General features: G+C 33.2%; 2 protein-coding genes and 1 pseudogene across 2 annotated transcripts; 1 reads left to right on the forward strand and 2 right to left on the reverse strand.

Annotated features, from left to right (window-relative positions):
• Positions 1–5,963: 5,963 nt before the first annotated feature.
• On the reverse strand, positions 5,964–11,809 carry LOC120261604 (SMR domain-containing protein At5g58720). The gene is made up of 11 exons (XM_039269552.1): positions 11,128–11,809; positions 10,651–10,676; positions 9,745–9,819; positions 8,985–9,067; positions 8,040–8,272; positions 7,637–7,722; positions 7,502–7,558; positions 7,059–7,126; positions 6,874–6,980; positions 6,719–6,789; positions 5,964–6,418 (listed from the first exon to the last, which is right to left on the reverse strand). The coding sequence occupies exons 1-11, from the start codon at positions 11,300–11,302 to the stop codon at positions 6,296–6,298; spliced, it is 1,104 nt and encodes a 367-aa protein (XP_039125486.1). The 5' UTR covers positions 11,303–11,809; the 3' UTR covers positions 5,964–6,295.
• A 1,300-nt stretch (positions 11,810–13,109) lies between these two features.
• Positions 13,110–17,884, reverse strand: LOC120261403 (kinesin-like protein KIN-13B). The gene is made up of 12 exons (XM_039269286.1): positions 17,530–17,884; positions 17,262–17,450; positions 16,885–17,082; positions 16,599–16,706; positions 16,278–16,355; positions 16,112–16,193; positions 15,391–15,550; positions 15,007–15,309; positions 14,697–14,915; positions 14,116–14,611; positions 13,964–14,029; positions 13,110–13,606 (listed from the first exon to the last, which is right to left on the reverse strand). The coding sequence occupies exons 1-12, from the start codon at positions 17,680–17,682 to the stop codon at positions 13,427–13,429; spliced, it is 2,232 nt and encodes a 743-aa protein (XP_039125220.1). The 5' UTR covers positions 17,683–17,884; the 3' UTR covers positions 13,110–13,426.
• Positions 17,885–22,922: 5,038 nt separating this feature from the next.
• Positions 22,923–27,628, forward strand: LOC120260425 (annotated as a pseudogene).
• The last annotated feature ends 209 nt before the right edge of the window (positions 27,629–27,837 follow it).

Here is a 27,837-nt window from a genome sequence, read left to right on the forward strand (position 1 = left end):
TCCCTCCTCGGGATCGTCAGCGGCGGTTGTCACGTGTGGCGGGCCCGCGGGTCGGGGACGTGACAATCAACAAGCAACTAGCCTTTATTAAAAATATATATATATATATATATATATATATATATATATATATAACAACAACAACAACAACTACCCTACGTATTAAACCAAAGGTGTACTTTGTTTTCCAATGATATAATACAACACACATTAGGTCCTAATGAAAATAAAAAAAACATGATAAACATGTTTTAAAATCTTGATTAAAATTAAGTAAAATTAAATGTAAAAATTCATAATTTAAATAATTTTCTATGTGCATATATCATCCTCGTGTATATGGATATTAAAATCATCATTTTTAAAAAGGTTAAATAAAGAAAATGAGGGTAGATGATAAAGTTAAATAGTAGAATAAACTCTCTTCTTTTTTTATTCTTTATTTAATTTGATTATTAATATTAATAATTTTCTCATTTATTCAAAACAAAGGTTCAAATAGAATACACCCAATTAGATGTGCACATCTTTTCTCAAATGGTCAAGCCATGACATGGAGATAAAAGCCAAGAAAATTGCAAGTCCAATGACTCTACACTTGGATCTATCCACACAAGAACCACATAAGCATTCTTTTAAAAAAACTATTTAAATCAAGTTTGCACTTTGCCTTTTGATGAAAATATTATTATAAACCTAACAGTGGATATTAGATGTGTTATTTTATTTGAGAATTACTTTTATATTACAATCCAAACATATGCCACACTATAAATTACAACATAAACAAATAACTCTTGACTTCATTTGATCATCAAAGTTCCAATATATTAAACTATGTTTTATCATTGCAATAATTATGATGTATATATACTAATAATTAAATATATAATTTAGAGGATTGCATATGTATAGAAAATTCCAAAATTCAATTCATCATGCTGATGAATTTCATTTCGTCCCTTTGGAAGTACATATATCAAAGTTAAGTAAAATTAAATCATCAAAAGTACACATTAATATATGTGTGTGTATATATATATATATATATATATATGAAATATGACTTATGAAAAAGGAAAAAATCCAAAAGAAAGTCAAAAAGTGATATAAGGTGCATCCAGTTGTCGAAACAAGAAGTCATTGAATTATATTTCAACCTCTCATCACGGATTTGTAAGCTGTCTCATCTTTGTTTTAGATAATGTTTGGAAATTAGATACTGTTTAAAATCAGACAAATAAATAAAAATAAAAAAATAAAAAATAAATGAAGAAACAGGGAGAAGGGTACTTCAAAACTGCTATAAATATGTATTTTTCTTCCAAAGTCAATATTATTTTTTAAAATATTATACATAATTTTAATTACATCACTGATATTTGTTAATAAATACTCCTGTGATGATAAATATCAGCAAAATTGGATTTATTTATTTATTGAGGAAAACAATTTTAATAAAAAACTTTTTTTTTTCCTAAAATTAACTAAATTTAGGTATTTATTTTAAATTTTGGAAAAAATTAAGGACCAACAATTTAGAAGTAATGATGAAATTAGCAAGATTGATTCATATATAAACATGCTTCTTGGTGATTTTAGATTAAATTTGAGTCAAATTAGAATTATGATTTTTTTTTTTGGACAAACACAACAATCACATGTTAGTGTCTCTATCATGCGTAAGTTATTGTCTCATATACGCCTTCACTTTGAGGGTGCAAGTGAGTGGGGGTGCAACATCACCCGTAAGTTAATTTATTCAATGAGAATTCAAACCCTCACCACTTCACAAGAAACACGTGTTAATGTCTCTAATCACTCGAACCAAGTAGCTTTCATAATTATGAATTATGATTTGAGTTTAGATTAAATAAGCATACTTGCTGAGTGAGTACCACTGAATAGTTGTGTCAAGTGATAGGAGAGTATTTGATTATTTCCTTATTGTGTGATTAATAAAATTAATTTTTTTCCACTTCTTTTCTCCTACATTCTCAACAAGTGGTATTAGAGACATATTATTGGTGGTCTACAAATATTAAATAATCATAATTATATAAATTGAATAAATTTATTCATTTCAGATCTTTTAAACATAATAGGCTCACATAAGGTGACATTTATTTGATAAAATAGATATCATTTAGGATAAATATCATTCCCCGTTGCCTAAACGGTATATCAATTTAGTTAAAAAGTTAAAAATATATATATGTATATTTATTTCTTAATGACCACAAGCGAAAAGAATTTCTCCCTTTATGGGCACTTTATGGGCCTCCCCTGCCCTTGACCTCAAAACACCAATGTTGTCAGACCCGGACCGGCCCGGCCGGTTCAACCGGAAAAACCGGGAACCGCCATGTGGCAGGCCCGAGTATACTCGATTGACCCGGGTATTAAAAACCCGGTGTTAACCCGTGACGGGCGGTTCAATAGGAGCCGGTTGACCCGGCACGAGTCAATCGGTCATAATGTTTAATTTTTACAATATTTAATAATTTATTATTATTTTTCTCATTAAAAACCACAAAAATCATTTATATTTATTAATATTAATTTATAATTTATAATCAATAAATAGAATTACAATATATATATACCAACAAAAATTAACATTTAAAAAAATAAAATATATTAATGTATTATGTAATACTTTCTAAAAAAATTTAATTTATTAAGAAAATAAAACAATAAATGAGTGTAATTTTTATTATAAAAAAATATAAAAATTAAAAGTATTCTAATTAAATAAAAAAATATAAGAAAATTTAAAAACAAAATAAAAAAACTCAATTGAGATATAAGAAATTAGTGAATTAAATTTCTTATTTATTTTTAACAAAAATCAACCAATAAACAAATAAATAAATAAATAACACCAAGAGAAGTTTGATAATTATATATTAATATATTAAATTTGTAAATATTTAAAAAATGTAAAAATAAATGACAAAAGTAGAAAACTCTACTGTATATAAGGTCATTTATCAATTTAAATATCAAATTTGAGTGAGGTTTTTTATAATATAATTATGGATTTAATATTATATTTGCTTATTATTAATTATTATAATATTTTTATATTTAATTATTGACTCGGTTCAACCCGGTTCGTAGGTTGAGCCAGATTGACCCACTGACACCCAGAACTGGCAGGGTCATTGCCGTGCCGAGTCGACAACCTTACAAAAACACACAAATGGGAAACAATCAAACATTAAATTGGAAGGTCTTCAAAAATTAAATAATAATAATAATAATACATGATATTTGTGGTCGTCAAAGACTTAAGAATGATTTATTCACATTACTATTTAAAAATTTATAGAAGAACATTTTGTATTTTGACTTTTTTTTTAATGGTAAACATCATATATTTTTTTTTTCCTTATACTTTGTTCAAATTAAATTTGACTAAAAAAAAAAAATTTAAGGCCAAGTCCCATTATTCTATTTCAAGTCAAATCCTTTTATAATAGCATGAGCAATTCAGCACTTTTTCCCCTGTTCATGTTAGTGTAAGGTCGTTATCTTATGAAAAATATAATTTTTATTTCAAAAAAATACTTTTTTTTTTTATTTTTGTTTAGCTGAACTTGTTCTTTCTGGACGATCTCATGTGTTATGGATATTTAATGTGATTTTATTTTATTTTTATAATATATAACAAAAAAAAACCTTGCTTAAAATATTTCATTATAAAAAAAAAATTTATAAATTTTTTTATCAATGTTTAACTTTTGTAGTTTTTCCTCCCAAGTGAGAAGTGGAATGATCAACTTCTCTCACAATAATTGACGTAAGTGGTTCCTTCACATTATTTAAATTTTTTTTTATAATATTTAACTTGATACCTAAATTTGGTCTATTGGAGTTGGAATGTGAATTATTTGTTTTAGGCATTGATCCTTCAAGGATATGCGCTCCAACTTGTGCAATCAAAAAGTTAAAATTAAAATTTATTTAAATATTTAAAAATAAAGATATTGATGCAAATTTCTAAACTACCTTAGATATCACAAATATACTAATATTTGATGCACACACAAATTTTAAGAAAAATATATTTTTATTTATAAGTTAGAATGAACAATAAAACATGTAGAAAAGTAATTAACGTAATTGCAAAGATTCTATAATAATTAAATTTAAAAAAAAACTTACTATTTTTGTAGTTTAATTAATAGTTGAATGAAGGTCTATCCAATGTACTTTTATCTTGATATTTTATTTTTATTTTTATACATTTACAATGTTTAAGATGGGTTATGTACCTTTTTTTTCATTATTTAGCATTGCACTCTTAAATAAGACATTTGACATAGATCTAAAATATAATATTATTTTATTTACTTTTTGCCGATCTACATGAAATTTGGAGTGAAAATAGAGAATAATATATGCAATAGAGTCTTTCATATTTTTCAATATTAGTAGTATCTCACAAGTTGTTTTAAAAATAAAAATTATTTCAAATTAAAAAAAAAATAAAATAATTATAGTTTCAGGTTGTATATTAAGTGATCACCATATCATATGAACTAAATTAACAAAAAAAAAAAAATAAAAATTAATATATAAATATATTGGTGAAAAGAAATATTAGGATAAATAACAAGTACTAAAAAAACATGCAATTAAGAGAAAAAAAGAACATGAAACTTCTCTTGGTTTGATCCTCTTCCTTCCAAAGTGATGCCCAACAAATCAATCACTTTCCATTCCATTCCTCCATCAAAAGTGCACCACTCACCACTTTCTAGTGGGATTCTAGCAACTCAATTTTATATCATAAAATTAACAAAATTTAAAAAGGTTGTTAAATAAATCAGACAAGCAATAACTTAAATAACTTATTTTTAAGAATATATTCCATATTCTTGGAATATTCAAAGAGTCTTTGCTATATTGTTATTTAAGGATAATCTATATGTTCGGTAGTAATAACAATAGAAAAGAAAATTATCATAACAATTTAATTTTATAGAAATAATAATAATTTTTTCCTTGATTCCTTCATTGGTGGTTTGCTTGATTATTTAATAAATAAATCAAGTATGAGTTGGCATTTGAGTTATTTTCCTCACAAATGAATTTTTTTTAGAAAACTTGAAAAAGTAAAATTAAAAATTGATTAATGTGATTTGATATAAGGAAATGAGGAAAAGGCTATAACGAAATTATCCATCCATGATGCGTGTACAGGGGTATAAGAAAAGGTAAATCAAATCATTAATTACATCATAGAGAAGAGAGAGAGGAAGAAGAGATGAAAAAGTAGTGCACCAAAATATGAACTCTTTTAAAAGAGGGGGCTAAAAGGACTTCCATTAACAAGGGATTCTTCTTGTTTCTTCTCTTAATAATAATAATAATAATAAATAAATAAATAAATGCATCTCTAACTGAAGAAGAATACAATCCCATCATCACACTTTGGGCCATGCACTGTGCACCATGTGGAAGTTGGAACCTTCTAAGACATCTTTTAATCTATATAAATTGCATGCTAATTTTTTTAAAAATATATATATAATAATAATAATCATAACAATAATAAAAATAAAGGAACTTTTCACAAGGTAATGAGGGAAGGTGTGCATGTATATATACTTAAATAAAAAAGTCAAAAAGATTGGGAGCTGTTATTATCATAGAGAATCAAAATGTTTGAGACGCTTGTGATATTATTATTAGCCGTTGGTTTCATTAGTTGGGCATGAAGAATATGAGTTTATATTTAATACAACTGTAAATAATTAATCAGTGATGGTTATTAATATTTGTTAATTATATATATATATATGTGTGTGTGTGTGTGTTTTTAAAATAATTAAATTTATAAAAAGAAATCCCCGAGTTGACCGCTTTGCGAGCCCTCAAGAAAAAAAATAAATAATAAACAAATAACTAATTGTTAAAAAAAAAAAAATTATAGACAAAATTGAATGAAAATGGTGAGAAGAAGTTGCCTAGTCTTTTAAAACATTTTTACTTGGACCACAAAATATTTATGTTAAAACATAATTTCTGTTAGCATCGTACAAGAGAGTACAGACTTCAATCCAATGATCATGATCCCCAAGTATCATATTAGACACCTTTGGTGGGGCATTTGAGACCAGGTTGAATTGAACAACAAGACTTGTTCTTTCTACAACATGGACATAACTTACTACCACTCCTTGAGAAACAACATGAACTATGGGCATTGCAGCCATGAAGTCAGTAGCTCGTGTTCTACTGTACAACATCAGTTTGGTGCATGGAATGAACCGACCAACGACGTTCAGTCGGTATCGCTGTCGCATTCCTGGAATTTGTATTCTGTTCTTCCATCAATGCAGAGGAGCAGTGTTCCTGAGTTCTCTTCACTCCATTGAATTTCTTCCTTTTCCACAAGGTTGATCACCTGTAACCACCTTGGGTTAGAAATGTTTAACATAAGAGGTAGAGAGGAAAAAAAAAAATAGATGCTCAGAATACATGGAACATTATGTTAAATTGTGATATAGCATAATCTCCTTTACATGAAGTCCAAGAGGATGATATTAGGATATAGATGGTTATTATGGCACCTAAGTTCCAAAAGTCATGGAGAAGTTGGGAAAAAGGAACTGCACCTGACCCTCATGAGGACCTGTTCTACAGGAAGACTTATGCTTTGTAGCTAGTAGTTTAATCTAATCAATAACTTTAGTCATTCACATACCGATCGCTTAATTTTTCCTTTGCCGACACCATCAGCTCCACATCCAGTAATAACCTTAAGAAAATGTATAGCTTGCACAGGTCGAATATAAATATCAATGTCGTTAAAATTAAAGGGATAGGAAATAATGGCAGTGCTCAGTAATTGATGCTCACAAGGAATATAGGCAAACAGCAGAAGGTGAAGCTTTAGAAGTCCAATCGCGTTTTTGACATGTTGACCATGTAAATCAATGGTGACTGCATTTTTTATATCTTTGTTCCTGTAAATGACCACACAATTTAACAATAATCAAATGGTTATGAAGAGGAATATCTGACAACAGAATTTGTGCACAAACCTGGAGTGAAAAATGTCTCGGCTTGCTCTCTCGTCTGCTTCACGGGCCAATAAACTGTGGTGTTTACCCTAATGTGACATAGTAATAAGGTAATCATTATTAAAGAGTAAAATTCACATAAGTGAAGACATGATAATCAGGCTGATTCAAAGATTGATTGGTTAATATCGAAATAGTGATACACCAACAAAAACTAGAGATTATTATCATTTACTGAACAGAAGCCTTGAATCCAGGAATCTGTATAGGCTTCTAAAACTTCCATCAAAAGGTCTGGCACTTGGAAAAGAACAAGGGGAAATTAATCAAAAAACATCCACTGGTGTAAAGGGTACAAGTGTGTGTTTCAGAAAATTTAATTTCAGGATAAAGAGTGAAAACTCAGTGAAGGATAAATACGTAAAATGCAGGAAACGTACAAAGCACAAGGAAGTTAGCCATACTTGTTCTGAAAGATGAGCAGCATGAGCCCATTGTCCACCTGCATATGCCGCTGCAGCCTGCAAAGTGCAGTAAAAAAACTATTAGCAACGTAAGTTGGACATGGAATTTAGAAATACAACATAAAAAATGCTCACTTTCTGATAGTAAGTTTTCATCGTATCATAGTGCACCTGTGCGGGACTGCGAAAAACTTGATAAGCCTCCTTGTTACCTACATGATCTGTAAACCAAGAAAGATGTTTGAGAATTTCTTTTTGGAAAACTATTTATCGTTGAGAGGGCTAGTCCATTGTTGGAATTCTCTCAGTAAGAGAAAGCAAAAACCATAAACAAAATTCTCACGACTAAACAAAAAAAGCTAGAAATACGGCATTATAAAATAAGTTCTGAACCTTTGCATGCAAAATCACTGTAAAGAAATACAAAGGGAGACAAACCAAACACAACCTCACAAAGCTAATTTACAGATATGACCACCAGACCAAACAATACTTGCATAATAGTTAAAACATAAAGTTCTGTAGTGGACAAGAATACCCTTTTTTGCATCAGGTGGTGATTGCTTGCCACCAGCACAACAGAATTCCAACCCTTTTCCGAATGACTCCACTTTCTTCACCACATTCTTCCAGTCCATGCACTTGGGATCATGTTTCTGACTATCAGGAATACTGAACAAAGATTCCAAGATCTTCTGTTGCATATCTGTTTTTTCTATTGATCCAGGCAAGGGTTGTTCTTTAGAACCAGTAAAAACACTAGTGTAATCTCTGCATAAGTTAAATAATAAAATATAAATGTAAACGATATTGAATGCACAATTTACATACAATAAGAACTCCATAAATAAAAGGCACATTACTAACTTCCACATCTGGCAACATGAGAAGAAAGGAATGGTTTTATCAGTACTTTAAATACCTAAGGAGAGAACAAAAGTTTCAAACAGGGGATTATTAATGAAAACACTCTAGATCTCCCTTTTAGAGGATGATTGAGGATATCTCCAACCAATTTTTTGCAACAAGGAAAAGTAATGCCAAATGGGTAACATCCCTCTCTAATATTTCATGGTCAATAAGCACAAAAGGTAATTAAAATAATTAATGCATAAACCATCATTGTCTCTCTATACAGAAAGCATTTTTACAAAGAACTGGAAATTCACCCACAAACTTTTACTTTACATTATAAAATATCGATTCGCTATCTGGCATATTTAAGACAAATTACAATTTCAAACCTTATCATACTCAGCAGCTAACAATTTTGACATCTTATCAGCAAACAATAGGAACTTGGAGTTCAGATATTCATACTAAAGCAAGGTTACTGTAAATTTCAAAGTCAAGTTTGATACTGTAAGAATTACAAATCATTTACAACTATATCCAAAGGCATGCATACAGATGAGCATAACTCGGATTCTACTAAATCTACAAAATTAAATATGCTAAACAGTGATGATCAGAATAAGCTCACCTGCAAACATACCCTACAGACTGTAGGAATTCATATTCTTTTTCAGATGGATGATAGATTGAGTCTGAAGTCTTATCCGTAAACTGTGACACATTTGAAGTGTGAAGAAAGTTGATGAGACACAAAAGTTCAGACGGAAGCTTAATGTCAATTGCATAGTTACTAATAGAATGGATAAATATCTAAACAATCCCACTGATATACTTTCTAAATATTAGGAATTCATTGATGAAAGTGATGATAGGTTCTTGTGATACTTAAAATAGCAAATGATACACAACAAAAGAAAACAAAAGAGGTTATCAGTTACACCACTTCAATTCAGTATTATTGAATCTATAAAACATGGAATGAAATGATAAGCATATCCATGCATATGGCTCTGATTTAGATTAATTGAGAGTTCACTAACTTAATTCTAACATGAGCTTGATGATGTCTCAATGACGGATGATTAACTTTTAAGTATGGGCCAAAGATTTTTGAGAGTATATATATTTATTAATTACCAAAATCATAAAAGAATTTGGCAACTCAAGGCAGACGATGCCCGACAAAAATTTGTTTATGAAAAGTTGACAAATAAGATTTTTGAAATAACGTCTATAAAAACAGTATGATGCTCAGAATATTAAAATTTCACACTTTAGAAAACACAATATAAGGGGTGCCGTCTCAGCATTGTAAGTTACATTAATCCAAGTGACAATTGATGGTAAATACAGTTAACCCATTCACAGTATAAACTTTGAACTCTTACCTGTGACGGATGCAGGAGATTCTCATTGAATTGGCTGCAAGAAGGAGCTGATATGTCAATCAATGCATCCAAAGCCTGAAAATACAAATAATGACTATCTTTGGAAAAAAGGGCCCAAGGATGATTTAGTGATATCTAATCTATTGATAATTTCACCAAGTACAAAACTTTGACGTATGTTTTTCACATCAGCATCTATCAGGAAACAACAAAGATAACAATAACTTTTATAATTAATATGGTGATTAGGACAACCTGGAAGGTAATACCACAGATCCGATAAAGGATCCAAAAACAACGAAACAACAAGGAGAAAGCAGCAACATTTATGTACTAGTCAAACTGATCAATCATCAATAAATGGCATCGAGATAGATAATTTCTTCTAAAAAAAAAAGACTAGGTCTTTGTTCTCAACAGAAAGTAATTAAAAAATTAATTTTCTTTGAAACAAGCTCATGAAAAGCTCAACTTGAGATTAACACAGAGATCATGCATATATCCATAAGCTTATCAACAAATTTTGCATGCATGCATCCTGAATGGATGCCAAAAGAATTTTTTTTTTTTTAATAGTAACGTGTCTATCATGTGTGTATAAGAAAAGAAAATGATGAACAGTATGATATTGTGCTCAAGGGGACCTCGTACAACAAAAAAAGCATACTCTGGGCACAGGCGTGGGAAGATGCATGTGTGTGCATATGTGGATGAACAATTTTTCAACGTAAACTTGCAAATTCAGAATAAGATGTCAGTCACACTACTTGTGGCTATCAACCTCCTAATTAACCTAAAAGTCAAACCCTTAAACCCCACATGATGCTTTGCCTACCTATTGAAAAGACACGAAAAGCTAGAAAACAAAACATAGCAAATGCACCAAGACATGGCTCCCTGATGTACCTTTTCAACATCATATCCACATTGACCTGAAAATAGCCGAAAAAGTATATTCAGTGTAAACAAAAGCAAATATTGAATGAATACAAAGCCTCGCCATAACCACCAGATAATTCATAAAGGGCTTTACAAAGATAGATATATGCAATTGAAAACAAATCAAAATTCAACAGATCCATAGCAAAATGTTGTTTGAAAGCCTTATATAATGAACTTTCACAGATTGCAAGTCAAACAAAACGAAGGACTGAGTTTAAACTCAATATTCACAATATTCATTATAGAGCCAATCTCACAAATTTCCCTCTTTAATTCAAAAATCAAACATCACAAGCAATCATATCAATGTTCCTGAAGATCAACATGTTTATCACACTTCCGATATCAATTCACCACACATTGACATAAATTATCAGCAGAAACCAACAAAGAGGAGCATGCACTAAAAATCAGCACAACATTTAGGACAAAAATCCTCACCTAAAACATCCTTCACCACGCCCATGCCAAGCTGGTCGTCCCATCCAAGCATGGAGCACAGGAACTGCTCAGCCTCCTCAACCCTATACACCTTCTTATCCACCACGTCCTTCCTCCCTTCACAGCAATTACCCAGATGCTTCGAATAACTCTTCCCAATCACATCCGACACCATCCCACTCGCAGCCACAACCCTACTCCGCCTCCGTGGACCAACCCCTTTCTTCTGAACAACCCTATCTCCTCCAGCATTCTGAAGCTGCGCTCCAAGAATCTCAGCTGCCTTACAGGACTCACCCCCAGTCTCACAAGCCACAGTGATCCGGTCCAGAGACACAGAAGCAAAGGTCTCGGAGATCCGATCTAGGGCTCCTTTCTCCTCCACAAGGGTTTTCCTCCATGGATTCAGAAGGATCAGGTGCAGCAGGAGCAGCGGCAGAGGACTTGGAGGCCTTGCGCCTCCTCTTGGCGTTCTTCTTCGACGGTTTCATCGGCGCCGCCTTCCGACGAACTAGGAGGCGGAGAGGGAATCCGGGCGTCAACGAGAAGGAGACCAATCCCAATTCCCAAACCCCAAATCCCAAATTCCAAATCGAGGATGACGCTATTCCTATTTGGGAGGATGATCAGTGATCACCGAGATTCCAAAATTTTAGGGCGTCGTTTGTATTATTTTAGTCAAATTTTATCAAAATTCGAATTTATAGTTACATAACAAGACTTTGGAATATGAGCTTTTATTGTTAATATATATATATATATATATTAGACATTCTTCTTGATTTCGCATCGGAGTTTTTATGAGGAGTTTTGAGACAATATAATTAAAATATCATATATAAAATAATATAATTAAACAACTCTTACCATATAAACTATTTTATACCTTAGATTTTAGAAGTCTTATAATTACATAAATAATTAAGTGTAATTAATTTTATTCAATTATTAATATTATAAATAATATAAATAAAAAACTTAAATGTTATAAAAAAATTAAAATTATTCCTTAAAATATTTTTGAGTAGATTATACAACTACTTTAATACTATGTATAGATTTATATTTACAATTAAGTTCAAGTTTGATTAAAAAGGAAAACTTTTCAAAAAATAATACATTTGACTTTACATAAATACTGCCATTTGCATCAAAGTTAAATTTTAACACAGGAACTTCTTATTTGAGTAAACATAATTAATAATTGATTTTTTTGAAAAATTTTATTGGTATTAATGAATATTGATTGGATTAATTTTGGTTTACGTTTCCCTCTAAAAAAAATTTCAACTTAGGTCTTTATTTGGCTTGACCGCGTGGGCAATTAATCACTCTTGGATAACTTTACTGCTTCCATGTATTTGTTTAAAACTGGAAATCTAACAACAGTTAGTTCAAATCTGAGCTGCTTGTTCAAACTTAAAAATTTAATCATTTATATATCAAACAGCAAAGAATAAGCATTGAAATTAATTAAATACAACATTTCATAAACAATAAGTTTTATGTCTAATTAGTTAATTAATTAATAATTTTATACCATTAGATAATCTTAACCTGTTACTAAAAAAAAAAAAAAAGTTGGTATTTCATTTATTTCTCTAATAAAAGATGGTGAGTTTATATAAAGGTTATCCACATTTTTAAAATGAAAATACTTTAGTGCATTAGGTATAACTAAAATAATGAGATCAAATCTACCAAATGAACTTAGCTCAACTGAATAGCATCATCATCATCATCAGCAGTTGATCCTTAGTTTGATCACTTAGCCACGCAAGAAAGCAGTTTATCAGGCTGGTCGTCCAAATAAATCTTTTTAATTTTTTAATGTTTAGGGAAGAAGACATTTTCAAGCTATGCTCATGACCAATATGTATAACACATGGATGTCTCATGAAAGGAGACTCTAACGTTACACAACTTCAAACTACAAACAGTTGATACAAATGGACACAGTAGATAGCATTGGCACTCTCCCATACAATGTAATATATATAATTTCAAATACCACATTTGTGACTCATCATACAAATAGTAATAAGTTCAAGAGCCCTAAGAAATGGCTCTTGAAAGGTCATGTGTATTCATATATTCTAATACAACAGCAAGAGAAAAACAAACGAAAACAAACAATAAATCGAACAACAGGGCATAGTCTTATCTCAACAAATAAAATACGAATTTGCCAAAGATTGCTGATTTGCCCAGGAATTACCTGCAGACAGGATTCATTGACTGAAAAACTGCATGCATGCGCTGTCGCTAGATGATAATGTGGTGTTAATTTTTATGAGTATCATGGTTCAAGAGATGAAACAAGAACATCATGTTCCGTCAAACGCCTCTGGAAATGAGCCAGACGTGCCTGCAAACTTACGATGCCAGCTGCCTTCTGAGAGAGAATGGCACTTAAACGAGATATGTATTCATCTAACTGGTTCCCAGGCTGATCCGCTTCATCCAACAATTTCATCTCCTGGACATTCGTAACGATGAACTTTATTAAAATGGACCAAGTAAATTAAAGGATTAAGCAAGACGTTGAAAATCTCTGAGGTAATGAGATACAATTGGCACCGTGTAGTCAGACCTCTAAATTGATGATGATTTTTCTATATCAAAGCATCACAGGACACAAGTAGCAAACATCCAAAAATTGAGGCAGCATGCCAATTACCAAAACAAGAGAGGCAGAGATGATACAGAAATTGGCATTAAAGAAGGAATTTTGTAAAACCATACAGGGGCCAACAGAGGATATTATCCTTTTTTTTTTAATAACAATATTAAGAAGAAACATTTTCACAACTGAATTACAGTGACTAACACTTACCTCCCTCACAATGCTTATAGTCTCTTCTACTTGCCTCCGATGAGCGATGACCAAATCTTCCTCTTCCTGAAATTTAAACAATGATACAAATATCAAATGGTTGATCCAGAATAAGGGAAGAAAAGAGCCCTCAAAGGACCACATCCACCAACCTTCAGAAGGGCATTAAGATCTTCATCTGAATAAAAGCTGTTAACATCAACATCTGGTACATCCTTCCATTTAGGCTGCTGATCAACTCTTCTCCCCTTATCCTCAAGAGGAGCTGAGTATGTCTCCACTTTTCCCCTTCGCAATGGCTTGCTTTGCTCATATGCTTCCTCTGAGAAATCAGAGTCCTCTGCAGGAGTGGAGCCTCTACTTTGTTCCTTGTAATAGTTAGTATATGAAGGAACTGCAGGCACTTCCTCCCTCCTATCCTCACGTCTGCTTGGGGCACGATCCATGTTAAATTGTGAGGATGTTTCCTTATCAATTTGCTTGGACCAACCATATTTACTAGTTTCTGTGTTAATATCAGTATTGTTGCCTTCATAGCTGGAGAAAGTGGGTATTGATGAGGATAGGGACAAAGTAGTTGACTCTCTAATGCTTGAGATGACAGAAGGATCTTTTTTGCTATTATTTCCTTTTGACAAACTTTTCACCCTGCCAAAAAGTTGATAGATTTAGTGTCGCATAAGTGCAGAGAAACATGACAAAGAGATCAATTACTGTCTCATGAATCCATTACCTATCAGCATATCTCAGTGTATTGAGAGTATGCTCACAAGAGCCAGCATTTGGTGAGATGCATGAGATCATGACTGTGCGTGAATCTCCAATGAATGAATCCCTTAAAACTTCTGTGAGTTTACTACCTCTGAAAGGTATATGATGCTGATCATTGTCAAGAGCTCTGATGCATTCTTTCAGAGCAAGCAAACTTTTGTTGATTTCAGCACCTTCAATTCTGCATTCCAATAAAGAATTGACTTGTTGAGACGTGCATCACCACATAATTCATGCAGCCATAGCAATAGCAAAATAAAGCAGGATGTCACCTTGTTTGCTTGTCATTGTCAGTCGTATCTGCACCACGCTCACTGCCAGCAAGGTCGATGAATGATAATTTGCCAATGATTCGGGCTGGCTTTGATTCATTACCATCTATAGATCTCTTGATAGCAAGCTGGAGGATAGCATGGGATCGTGAAGACTCCTCATTTGCACCAGTTGTTCCTGTACTCCTGGTTGCATTGCCTTTCTCAATGAGCTCCCTGATCGTGTCAACATTAGAGACTCTGTACTCCTGTAATCCCACTATGCAAACTTGCTGTTTACCATCCTCCCTCATGCAAAGTTTCCTGCCCAAGACAAAATCGAAGAAAGGAACATGATAACCACCAATTTTCATGGCATTAGAAACAAAGATAGCATTTACTTACCTCCTGTCATTAAGCAGATCAAATAATTTCCCTCCATAAATCTCAAAGAAACTGACAAATAAATGAAATCCCTGGTTCCGGTGTGTATGGTACATCAGTCTCAAAATATCTTGAGAAGCCTTAAGAGGCAATGGTTGCATAGTGTATGTCTTTCCACTACCTAAACCATCAGATGCTCATCAGTCAAGATTAATAGTTGCTTTCCACAAGAAACAAATATATAAAAAAAATTAACACACAAATAAACTTGCTGAGAATTTAAAGGCACATTACATGCAGATTGTTAAGCTTCCTCAAATGAAGAAAGATAATAAGGGTATGGTTCAGAAGGATTTTCCAATGCCATAATGGCATCAATTTCTGAGAAAAATCTGCCCAAACTTTTGGAAAATGCCAGTTAGATCCATCAGTGTATGAATATAGGAGGGTGGGAAAAAATGGAGGAAAAGGTACAATGAAAAAAGAAACATGGAGGAATGAAAATTTAAAATAACATTAAACCAGAGGATAAGACTACTTTAATTCACTTCTCCAAAAGACAAGATAACAAATAATTTCCTCAGCCATGAAATATTAGTGAAATTTACATAAACTCATATAAATAAATCACCCAAATTGTATTACTAGAACCTTTTAAAACAGCTTATTTATAAGCTTTTAATCTATAACACAGGACTCAAAAATAAAAATAAAGCAAAAAACAACTGAATGAATGCCATGCCTGTTTGCCCATATGCAAAACAAGTTGCTTTTGTACGGTGAAAGATAGCAGGGACAATTGGCTCCACAGTTTCACGATATACCTAGAAAATTCAAAGGAAGGTAATGGTGGCAAAGAAAAAACAAATGTCAAAGCAAGCAAAATTCTCACTTCTAATTCAACTCACTTCATCATTTGAAACATCCTCATCCAACACGGCGTCAAATACAAACTCATGCTTCTCAACATATTCAGTGAGGTCAACCTATGATAAATAATCAAAGACAGGAACAGTTTAGCTCACAAATGCAATTGTTCACCTCAACTGGTTAATTTGCATGGTTAGGTCTTAATGATTTAAATATATATATATATATATATTCTTTTTACTTCGTGAAATAGTGCTTTCAGGAAATGCACCAAAGAATTGCCAGTAGCACAAGCATTGCAACACCTTGCTGAATAACAAAAATAGTTGATCAAAACTACAAACCTAATAATCACATACCTTGAGTTTGGTCTCATGTACAGTGATAGAATTTGAATGTGGTTCAATTGAAATAATATCTTCCTCTTTCTTTGCAATTTCCTTTTTGTTCAATGGTCTCTTGCGCACCTACATTTTGACTATATGTCATCAATCTTCTCATGAAAGATAGCAAAGGCATTGCATTCTACTTAAAAATAACAATTTGAGAGCCATACATTGCAAAACTAATAGCCAATGAAAGATGTTTGAACTTATACAACTAAATATGCGTAGGCACTCTCTAAAGTTAAGATTAAAAACATACCACAACTTTGATCTTAGCCACAGAACCGGGCTTCTCCTTATCTGATGAGAAGCTCTTCAAAAGATTGTTCTCCTGCAATGCACGGCCCTTGCCCATCGGTTGTTTCAAAGCGAAGCTCGTATCTGAATCATCAAAGCTTCTCCCACGACCACCATACCCAAACTGCGACGCACTCTCAAACATACTTGGCACTGGCAACTGCAATAAAAAAAAACAAAAACAAAAAAAAAAAAATCAACCCAAAAGTGTATTAGAAACCCCAAAATTAAAAGAAATCAAAGATCTTGGCCTAGAACCACACATTTTTCAACCAAATTTCATCATCTAACTTTCTAAATCTTGCAAAAATAAGGGAAAAAAGATGCAGAATGGGTTACCTCAGGGAGGAGTTCGGTGTCAAAGGAGTGGAGATCGAGGATCCCAGGACTGAGCTCGCTCGGCGACACATCGCCCCCATTCCGCTGCTGACCGGACGACGGTCTCGACCCGAGCGGCGTCGATGGTGCCCCCGCCGACGAGAGGAACTCCCCCTTCTGCATGCTCCTCAGCATCCTCGAGTACTCCACCTACACAAAACCAAGAATCAGAGCCTCCCATTTCCGATCAGACACTCAGAGAGAAGTGCATCAGAAGGGATCTGTGTACCGGCTGGGTGTTGGAAAGCCATTTGTTACCGCCGGCACCGGAGGCGGAATCGAAGAGCAGGAACTGATCGGAGGAGTACTGGCGCTGGTGGTGAGTAGGGTGACCGGATCGCTGCTGCATCTGCCGGCCACCGGGCGCCGCGGCGTTGATCATCGGCGCCTAGATCGGATCTCTAGCAGGGTTTGCCGGCGGTGGAGGAGATGAGAAGAAGGTCGTTGCCGGAGGACCTGAGAGTAGTGTGAGACAAACAACTTTGAATTGCTCTTTCAAAATAAAGAAATAAATAAAAATTAGAACTTCAAATCGCCGGCAGCAACGACCCTGTAAAATGCCCCAAATTGCTTTATAGCCCCTCGTTTTTCAAAAACTATCCATTCTCCTTTTAAATTTCTTAGGTTTTACTCCACCTATTTCCTCACTATTCAAACTTTTGTTTTTTTTTTCCTTTCATAAATTTATATAATATAAAAATTAATAAAATACTACTATTCATTATTTTTATACTGTATTTATATTGTATATCCGAACTCTAATACTGTTTATATTTATAAAAAAAAAGAACATTTATAACTTATTATTAAAAAAAATATATATTTAAAATAACAAAATAAAGCCCCATTATTCTAACAATAAATAAATAAATAATTGGTAATTTTTCATAATTTTTTAAATATTCTTGCTAATTTTTTATATTGACGACAATATAGTGACCCATTCCTAAATAACAATATATATATGGTTCACAAAGCTCTAAAATTAATCATTAATGTTTGATTATTATGGTTCATAAAGATGGAGAAAGAATACAAATAGGAAGACTTTCAAGGGGGTAGACGATAAAAGTTTATGTTTTCAAATGGTTGGACGGTGAGGTGCACAACGGCAGAGGAGTATGATGTGCCTCGGGATCTACAATGTTCACAAATACTTGCATAGAGATCTGTGTTCAGCTTAGAATGAACGGTTGGTGATCATTAAGACATCACATAGCTAAGTTGGTGGTGTGAAAATGTGAAATAGATATATGTGGGTCCAAGAGCCAATCGTACCATTTCTTTTTTCTTTTTCTTTTTTTTTTAACTTTATTTCTCTTGTTAGGTTGCAAGTGGTACGGTTGTGAAATGAAAGACTTGGATGAGTTCTCTGTTTTATCTGAAATTATTGGGTATACTAATAAAGGTAAATTACTTAATGCAAGGTTAAGCAAATACCTGCAAGAAGCGAAGGGTCCATATTTTATTTTTTTATCTCCAATTAAATCCAAGGTAAGTCAGTAATAGCTTCAAGCATTTTTTTTTAAATAACAGCTAATCATTTTTGCTAAAATATTAAAAACGTTTTTGCACGTCATAATTATTAACGTTGTGCGTAAGAATATACATAAACATTGCTAGTTGTTCCTCAATTGTAACTTTTTTTTGAGCTTCGAAGAATAAATCTTTCCTTTAAACAATTAGCAAGTGTTTGAAATATACGAGGCTCCATACGAAATTCACATTTACAACGTGCTTCATGACCTTCAAGAATTTCTTGAACATATGCATCGCATGTTAATATTGATGTATGACAAGGCCTACTTTCTGAATTTACAGGAAATAAACTTAGTAAAATGGTTAACATGAATTCATCATCATTTTCATTAATCTTTCTCCATTGATCTAGATCCATATTGAAAACAAAAGATTTTGAGTTGAAGAGAGATAAGTTTACAAATGGCATAAAAGTGTTGGCTTTAAACAAAGAGGTTGTTAACGATTAGTTTTTAAAAAAACTCCAACAGCTAGTTTTTTTTTAAAAAAAACTCTAACGGCTAATTTCATTTTCAAAATTAAAAATTCATGTGTACATCCAAACACTGATTATGTAGGAATTTTTTCTGTAGTAAATTAGTTCTGAATCCTATGGAATAAAATTTATACCGAAAAATTTACTATGCGTCCAAACAGGCCTTAATTATTATTTTTAAATAACAAGATGTAATTTTTAATATATATATATATATATATATATCTTTTGATTTATGTAGAACAAATGGACTAGATTGTATGAATAATGTGTTATTATGCACTAGTCAAATTATTATTATTATGAAGTTACCAAGCAAGTGTCTAAACTGCACCTAGTTAAAAATTTTAATTTTTTCTAACAGAATAAGTCAAATGCGTCTCGTTAATAATTTTTTTTAAAAAAATATTTTTACTATTATCCGGTTATTATACTAGAATTAATATCAAATTTTGATATCATATATTTTGATACATTAGATTTTTAAAACCTAAAATTTAGGTTTTTACTGTATAATATGATTATAGAAAACTATTTAAAACAAGTAGCATGAGTCTTCCATGATTAACATGGTATTATAATTCACTACAATGACTTAATTACAGTTTATTTTATGAGATTCAACTTTCTCTTGGTGTATGATTAAGGTCTAAATTAATAGGAGATGTGTCTTGTAGCTTATCCACATTATCATAATAAATAAATAATATATATATATATATATATAAATTTTGAGAAGAATTAATAATAATCGATAAAAAATAAATGCAATGATTCCACTCATGAAAGTTGATATGTTTTTTTCTTCTATTTAAAAAGTGAAGGGTTTGAATCCATCCTGTTTGGTTTGTACGTATTCCGTATATATATATATATATATATATGTTTTTATTTATTTGGAGTATATGTTATAATGAATTATATAATTTGGAAGAATGTTCTTGAGGCAAAAGTCATGTTGACCATTTAAGGCTTTAAGCAAGTGGAGATGCATTATCATGCATTAATTGGGAGGTGCATGGGAGACAGAGAATGACAGTGAAACTCATTTATTTAAATGTCTATGATTGACTTGTCTAATCCAAGAGAAACATCTCTCGTGGAATTTGGATTTAATTGCAAAAAGGAGTCATTAGACTTGCTTCCTCTTTGTTATTTGTTTTATAAACAAGAAAAGTTTGCTTGTTTTGGGACTTTAGGAGTTTTTTTTTTAAAAAAAAAAAAACTATTTCTTGAGAAGTGGTGATCAAAAACATGAATCCTAATTTAGGTTTGTTGCTTTTCCACTCTATTAATTTAATGTTGAAATATATTAGCATTTTAAAATTTATTTAAGATGTTAAGTTGGTGTATAAATATATTTGATAATTACTCCCTATGGCTGGTTCTTTTTGTTATTTTTACTTCACATCTAGTCGATTTTATTATGTTTATCTGTTTTGTATTAATTAGTCTAAACTTTATTATAATTTTTATTTTTTTAATGAATTGTAATGTAACAATTTTCTAAAACAAATAATTAAAATATTTTACTACCTATAAATTATTCGTCCATAGTCACATTTAAAAAAAACTACTATTTTTTTTGAATTTATCCTTACTGGATCGTTACAAAATATATTGTTTTTTTTATTTTTGGAACCCCAAGAGTTCACATCGGGAAGGTTTGGCACCTCGATGTCGGCTCTTCGCTACCTGGGGCTGTAGTATGTTCCAAGGGTTGAGTTTTTAGGGTAAATGACCCAAATGATCACTAAACAATATGCCAATTCTTAGTTTGGTCACTGAAGTAAAAAAATTTATATTCCAGTCACTAAACTTATTAAATCCTTCCAAACAGACGACATTAACAGATAGCTGAGCGGGCTTACCACCTCACCATTGGCCTCTCCCCTTCAGCGGCACCACACATTGTTCATCCCTTACCACTCCCCTACTACATCCAAACAACTCCTTCATATCCTTCCAAACTCTTTTCTTTCTCTTCTTCTCTATCTTCGCCATCTCCTTCATCTCTTCAACCTTTATCTCCTCCTCCCCCATTATCATCACCTTCTTCTTCCTTTCCTTCTGACTACTACTCGGCTCAAGTGTTGTTTATTGGGAAGATGAGGATAAGGGAGGTGCTCATTAATGGAGATGAGCTGAGTAGTAATGAGAAGAAGAAAAAGAAGAAGGTTATGATAGTGGGGGAGGAGGGAGATGAAGGTTGAAGAGATGAAGAAGGAGATGGAGAAGATAGAGAAGAAGAGAAAGAGAGGAGCTTGGAAGATAATGAAAGAGTTGTTTGGATGTAATAGGGGAATGGTGAGGGATGAACAATGTGCGGGTGTCGCTGACGGGGTGAGGCCAATGATGATGTGGCAAGCCAACTCAGCCTTTCGTTAATGTCGCCTGCCTGAGTGATTTGATTGAAAGGATTTAATAAATTTATTGACTTGAATAGAATTCCATATTGCATATTTAAAATTTTTTAAAATTTTGCAAATAATTTATTGATGATTATGTATGCTGGTATTTTGTGTTAAGTCGTATTTGTTAATGAGTTTCTCAATTATTGAAAATTTTTATGGTATGTTTAGTAAATATTTTATATATATATTTTTAAATAATATCAATATTTTAATTTATTAATCGGGGCCGGGAATCCCGAACCCGAAAAATCCCCACGAGGACTAGATAAAAAAATTTCCCCATATTCAGGTCCGGAGCCGGGTTCGAGGATGAGAATATAATTTTGGGGTCGAGGTCGAGTGAAGAATGTATCCCAGATGAATCCCTCCCCATTGACATCTCTAAGCTTGATCTTTGGGCCATTTAAGAAAGTATAACTTTTTAGATCGCATATTGTTGTTATTTTATTTATTTATTTATTTTGTGTTTTTACTCCTGAAGTTGTTCCACGGCTAGTAGAATAGATACTCCTAAAGTTATTCCACGGCTAATAGAATAGATACTCCTGAAGTTGTTCCACGGCTAGTAGATTTTCTATTTTGTACTAGTTACTTTGAACTTTATCTTTTTTTTTATATTTTTTAATAAATTATCCTTTACTCATTTTGTAAAAAAAAAATTAATTAATTAATTAATCCACATAAAATATTAACTTCAGATTAAACCAATCCATTGTAAAATATATTATCAGCTTCAATTTTTAAATTAGACATATAAATTTTTCACCTTTTTTTCAATCCGAGTTAAATGGAATGAGGGTTAAAAAGAAAAAAATACAAGGTTCTCCTTGTACTAAAAAGTTCAATATTAAATTAGTTTAGTTTTTTTCTTTTTTTCCTCTTTTTATTGAGAAATATGAATAACCCACAAATTAAACCCTAAATCAGGAGATATCAGTTTTTTATATTATAGGTTTGGTAACATCACTAGACATCCAAATAAATATCCCTGGAAAAAATAGATTTAATTATGTTTTTTTTTTAATAATTCAAGATAAAAACAAATTTTCTTCAAAAAAAAAAAGTATTTATAAAAGGGTATTTCTGGTCTTTCATAGGCTAAAAGGAGGGAACAGAGGATAATTTTTGAAAAAGGAGGGGTTATAATGAAAAATTCAAATCATTCCAATTCCCAAGTCGGCGTCCTCAGCTGTCAGCTGTGTCTCCACTACTTCGAGTACCTTCGCTGCTTCTCCGATCTCGCGCCGATGATCAACGCCGCCGCAGCCGGTGGCCGTCATATGCAGCACCGATCCGGTCACCCCCCTCACCACCAGCCCCAGTACTCTTCCAACCAGTTCCTGCACTTCGATTCCGTCTCCGGCGCCGGCGATAACAAGTGGCTGAAAAACGCCCAGAAGGTAACCAGATCCTCTCCGATGCGCTTCTCTCTGGCCGTCTGATCGGTATTGGGTGGCGCTGATCTTGGTTTTGTGCAGATGGAGTACTCGAGGATGCTGAGGAGCATGCAGAAAGGGAAGTTCTTCTCTTCTTCGTCAGAGGCGTCGACGCCTCTTGGGTCGAGGCCGTCGTCTTTCCAGCGCCGGAATGGGGGTGATGTGTCTCCGAATGAGCTCTCCTCTGGGATCCTTGATCTCCATTCTTTCGACACTAAGCTCCTTCCGAAAGTAGCCACTCTCTCTCTCTCTCTCTCTCTCTCTCTCTCTCAATTTCTGTGCTTTCGAGCATATTTTGGATTTTCATGGAAATTTTGATGATTCGGACGCGAGATTTTCTTTGAAGTAGCCTGCAGGCAAGGGCCGGACGTTGCCAGAGAATAATCTTTTGAAGAGTTTCTCTGTGGATAGGGAGAAGGCGGGTTCTGCGGCGAAGATCAAAGTAGTGGTGTGTTTCCCTTTTCCACGCCTTTTAATTGGCCTCAAAATCTTGATTTCATGAAATTACTTTGCTTATCTAACTTTACTACTTCAAAGATCTTTGAGTTGGTGCACTCGAGTTGTTAACATTTGGTTCAATGGAATGCAATGTTTTTGATGTCTTTCATGCAACAAATGATGATGAATAGTCAAAATGCAGGTTCGCAGGGGACCATTGAACAAAAAGGAAATTTCAAGGAAAGAGGAAGATATCATCACTATCGAGCCACATATGAATTCTCTCACTGTAAATGAGACCAAACTCAAGGTATGTGGCTTATTAGTTTCTTGCTTTGATCCAGAACTAAATGGTGTTGGCATGCTTGTGTTACCATCTTTTTTTTTTTTAAATTCATATGACGGCAATATATTTCAGAAATAGAAAAAGCGTTAGTTTTAAAATCTTTATGCCGATGATGAGGCACCCTAATCAGTTATATAAACCATTTCTTGGAGTCTGACATTATTTGTTATTATAGGTTGACCTAACTGAATATCTTGAGAAGCATGAATTTGTTTTTGATGCTGTGCTGGATGAGGACGTCTCAAATGATGAGGTTAGTGTAAGATGAAAGTGAGAATTTCATTTACGCCCACATTCAGTTTTCTTTCTGACCACTAACTTTGAATTGTTTAGGTATATTGTAAAACTGTGGAGCCTATTGTCCCAGCTATCTTTCGGCGTACAAAGGCAACTTGTTTTGCATATGGGCAAACAGGCATGTTATTCATTTAGTAATTTGCTTTTGTGTTCTACTTTTATTTTTTGAATTTTAAAGATGCATGAGAAGAAAATAAATCAGTTGTCTTTAGAATGTTCTAGTGGTACATTTTGGATGATTTATATGAGTTTCACTTTTTTTCATATAGGTTTATGTGATCGTTAGTAACATTTTTTTGGCAAAGGAAATTATTTGCTTGGTTCTTGGAGAGGTAAATTAGAGTAGCCTTATTGTTCTAGATAATGTTATTCTACATTGTGCATCATTTTCATTCCTTTTTCTCCTTTATTTTTGCTTCTTCTACCAAATTTCCTAGAAATTTTGAGACTGAGTGTGATTCGATTAGAATTTGATGCTATCGTGACATGGAAAATCCTCCTTTTGACACACAACACATTTCTTTTGCAGAAGATGTGCAATTTAAAATGTTGTGGTTTTTGGATATATAGCAAGTCTTTTTTTTTAAAATTTTTTTTTATATCACATAAATTTCTTTTTCTTGTAGAAAACAACTATACTTGTGGATTATAGGCTTCCATTGGTTCATGTGTTGTTCTAGGTAGTGGAAAGACATACACCATGCGACCGTTGCTTTTTAAAGCTTCTCAAGATATCTTGAGACTGATGTACTACCATACACACCGGAATCAGGGGTTTCAATTATTTGTCAGTTTCTTTGTGATTTATGGAGGGAAACCATTTGATCTGCTTAATGACAGGAGGTTTGTTAGTATTATCTGTTCTTTAACCAGGAAAAGTAGTGGTTGTCATGTTTTTGTTGACTCCTTTTATCTGGCCTTGGCAGAAAAGTTTGCATGAAGGAGGATGGTAAACAACAAGTCTGCATAGTGGGATTACAGGAGTACAGAGTCTCAAATGTTGACACAATCAGGGAGCTCATTGAGAAAGGAAATGCAACAAGTATTACAGGTACAACAGGTGTAAATGAGGAGTCTTCATGATCTCATGCCATCCTCCAACTTGCTATCAAGAGATCTATAGCTGGCAGTAAATCAAATCCTGCCCGAATTATAGGCAAATTACCTTTTATTGACCTTGCTGGCAGTGAGCGTGGTGCAGATACAACCAACAATGATAAGCAAACAAGGTAACATCTTGTTGCATTTTTCTATGACTATGGTTGCATAAATTATGTAGTGATGCATATCTCAACGGGTCAATGTTTGATTTGAAATGCAGAATTGAAGGTGCTGAAATCAACAAAAAGTTTGCTTGCTCTGAAGGAATGCATCAGAGCTCTTGACAATGACCAGGTTCACATTTCTTTCAGAGGTAGTAAACTCACAGAAGTTTTAAGGGATTCATTCATAGGAGACTCGCGGACAATCATGATCTCATGCATCTCACCAAATTCTGGCTCCTTTGAGCATACTCTCAATACACTGAGATATGCTGATAGGTAATGGTTTCATTAGATTATGTGTGCCATCATTTCTCATGCTTCTGTGTCTTTTTGGAAGACTGGCATTTAAACTTTGTCTATCATTTTTTTTTTTGGCAGGGTAAAGAGCCTGTCAAAAGGAAATAATACCAAAAAAGATCCTTTTGTAAACTCCAGCGTGAGAGAATCAACCACTTTGCCCTTTTCCTCAAGCTTACCCACTGTTTGCAGCTATGACGGTAACAACAATGCTGAGATTGCCACAGAAACCAATAGATATGGTTTGTCCAAACAAGTTGACGAGGAAAATTCCTTGCTGTTTAACACGAATTGTGTTCCAAGCAGAAGGGAGGATAGAAGAGTGGGAGTGTCTGCGGTTCCTTGATTCCTTCATACGGTAACCATCACATGGAACAAAGTAGAGGTCCCACGGCTGTTGAGGACTCTGATTTCTCAGAAGAAGCATATGAACAAAGCAAACCATTGCGAAAAGGAAAAGTAGACACATACTCAACTCCATCTTCTGAGAATATTGGTAGAAGAGTTTATAATCAGCCTAAACAGAAGGATGTACCGAATATTGATACTGACAGCTTCTATTCATATGAAGGTCTTAATGGCCTTTTGAAGGTACTAGGATGTGTGAAGATCCAGGGACTCTATTCTTTTTTTCTTTATCTGCTTGTGGATCAACCTCTTGATGTACAATCTATTGATGAAAATTTAGGAGGACTTGGTCTTTGCTCATCGTAGTCAAGTAGAGGAGGCAATAGACATTGTCAGAGAGGTAAGTGCCTGTTTCTCAAATTAAATATTGAAAAGTGGTTTGCTAGACACTATTGTATGGTGGCAAAATAACCCCGGTAGGATCCTGTGTAATTTTTTAATTATCTATACCATGTTGGTGCCCTCATTTCCTATATTTTGCACTTCTCTTTGATTCTTATTGGTTAGCTGGCCTTCATCCATGTGATTAAGATGCTTAACCGATGTCTATGAGGCTTATTAACCTGTAACTTTTTTGCCATGCATGCCCCCCTCTTACTACAAACCCATCTTTTTGATTTTATTGATGCTTCTTTTCTTTGTTTAAGATGCTGGACCAATATAATTTTTTACTCTTAATTGCCTTGCGGACCTGTTTTATTTTAGTCATAATTAATGGCATCACCCTAGGAGTGAAGATAGAATGCAACATGGATGTATGCATGGTGGAGAAGGTAGCAAGATTTGATTAGGCAGTATGCAAGCACCTAAAACCTATCTTATGCATCTCCCATAGATAACAAGATCTCAAATCTTTCTTAAGACTTCTTAATATTTATAGCTATCATGGTTTGCCCAAAATTGTTTACAGATTTCTTTTTTCTACATCCAGGAGATGAAGTTGTTGGACGAAGCGGATCAGCCCGGCAACCAGTTAGATGAGTACATACCACGATTAAACTCTATTCTCATGCAAAAGGCAGCTGGAATTGTAAATTTACAAGCACGCCTGGCTCATTTCCACAGGAGTTTGACGGAGCATAATGTCTTAGTCTATTCTCTTGGACCTTGATGCTTAAACGGTGACATGTTGGCTTGAATGAGATTTAACATCATGTGACAACTGCAGGTAAATGCTTGGGTAAATCATTCATCTTTAGCAAGTTCTCATTGCTTTTTATTTGTTTAGCTGATACCGTTTATTATTATTTTCTTTATTTGTCTCTTCTTTCTGTGATGAGACTGCTCATGTTGTTTGAGGTGGTCAGTCAGCAATGTTCTTGATTACAAATGTGCCACTCTTTTGTATTTGAGAATGTATCAAAATTTTGCTATGAAATTTGCATTATAGATGCTATACAAGGATTGAAATCACACACATTATTGTATCATGAAATAGATGAAGCATTTTTTTTTTTGATAAAAGTGGATAAACCACAGATTTATTGAAAAGCGAACAGAAAACAACAGCAGACAACTCAGACAGACTAAACAGAAAGAAGAACAAGGGGGTACAGCATAAAGAGGACACTACACCAGAGGTGTGATAGTCCACAACCAGCGAAATAAAAAACAACTGAAAC

The sequence above is a fragment of the Dioscorea cayenensis genome, chromosome 5, assembly GCF_009730915.1.
Source record: "Dioscorea cayenensis subsp. rotundata cultivar TDr96_F1 chromosome 5, TDr96_F1_v2_PseudoChromosome.rev07_lg8_w22 25.fasta, whole genome shotgun sequence".
NCBI lineage: Eukaryota > Viridiplantae > Streptophyta > Magnoliopsida > Dioscoreales > Dioscoreaceae > Dioscorea > Dioscorea cayenensis.

Bases quoted from the DNA above. Each gene is read 5' to 3' on its own strand.
- LOC120261604 (XM_039269552.1), bottom strand. From the start codon at position 11,302: ATGGTGTCGGATGTGATTGGGAAGAGTTATTCGAAGCATCTGGGTAAT. The intron at 7,559-7,636 runs GTGAGCATTTTT...TGCACTTTGCAG, and splicing joins TGAAAACTTACTATCAGAAA to GCTGCAGCGGCATATGCAGG. The intron at 6,981-7,058 runs GTTTGTGCACAA...GGTCATTTACAG, and splicing joins CGAGACATTTTTCACTCCAG to GAACAAAGATATAAAAAATG.
- LOC120261403 (XM_039269286.1), bottom strand. From the start codon at position 17,682: ATGATCAACGCCGCGGCGCCCGGTGGCCGGCAGATGCAGCAGCGATCC. The intron at 14,612-14,696 runs GTAATGGATTCA...ACTTTTTGGCAG, and splicing joins ACACTGAGATATGCTGATAG to GGTGAAAAGTTTGTCAAAAG. The intron at 14,030-14,115 runs GTTGGTGGATGT...TTTAAATTTCAG, and splicing joins ATCTTAATGCCCTTCTGAAG to GAAGAGGAAGATTTGGTCAT.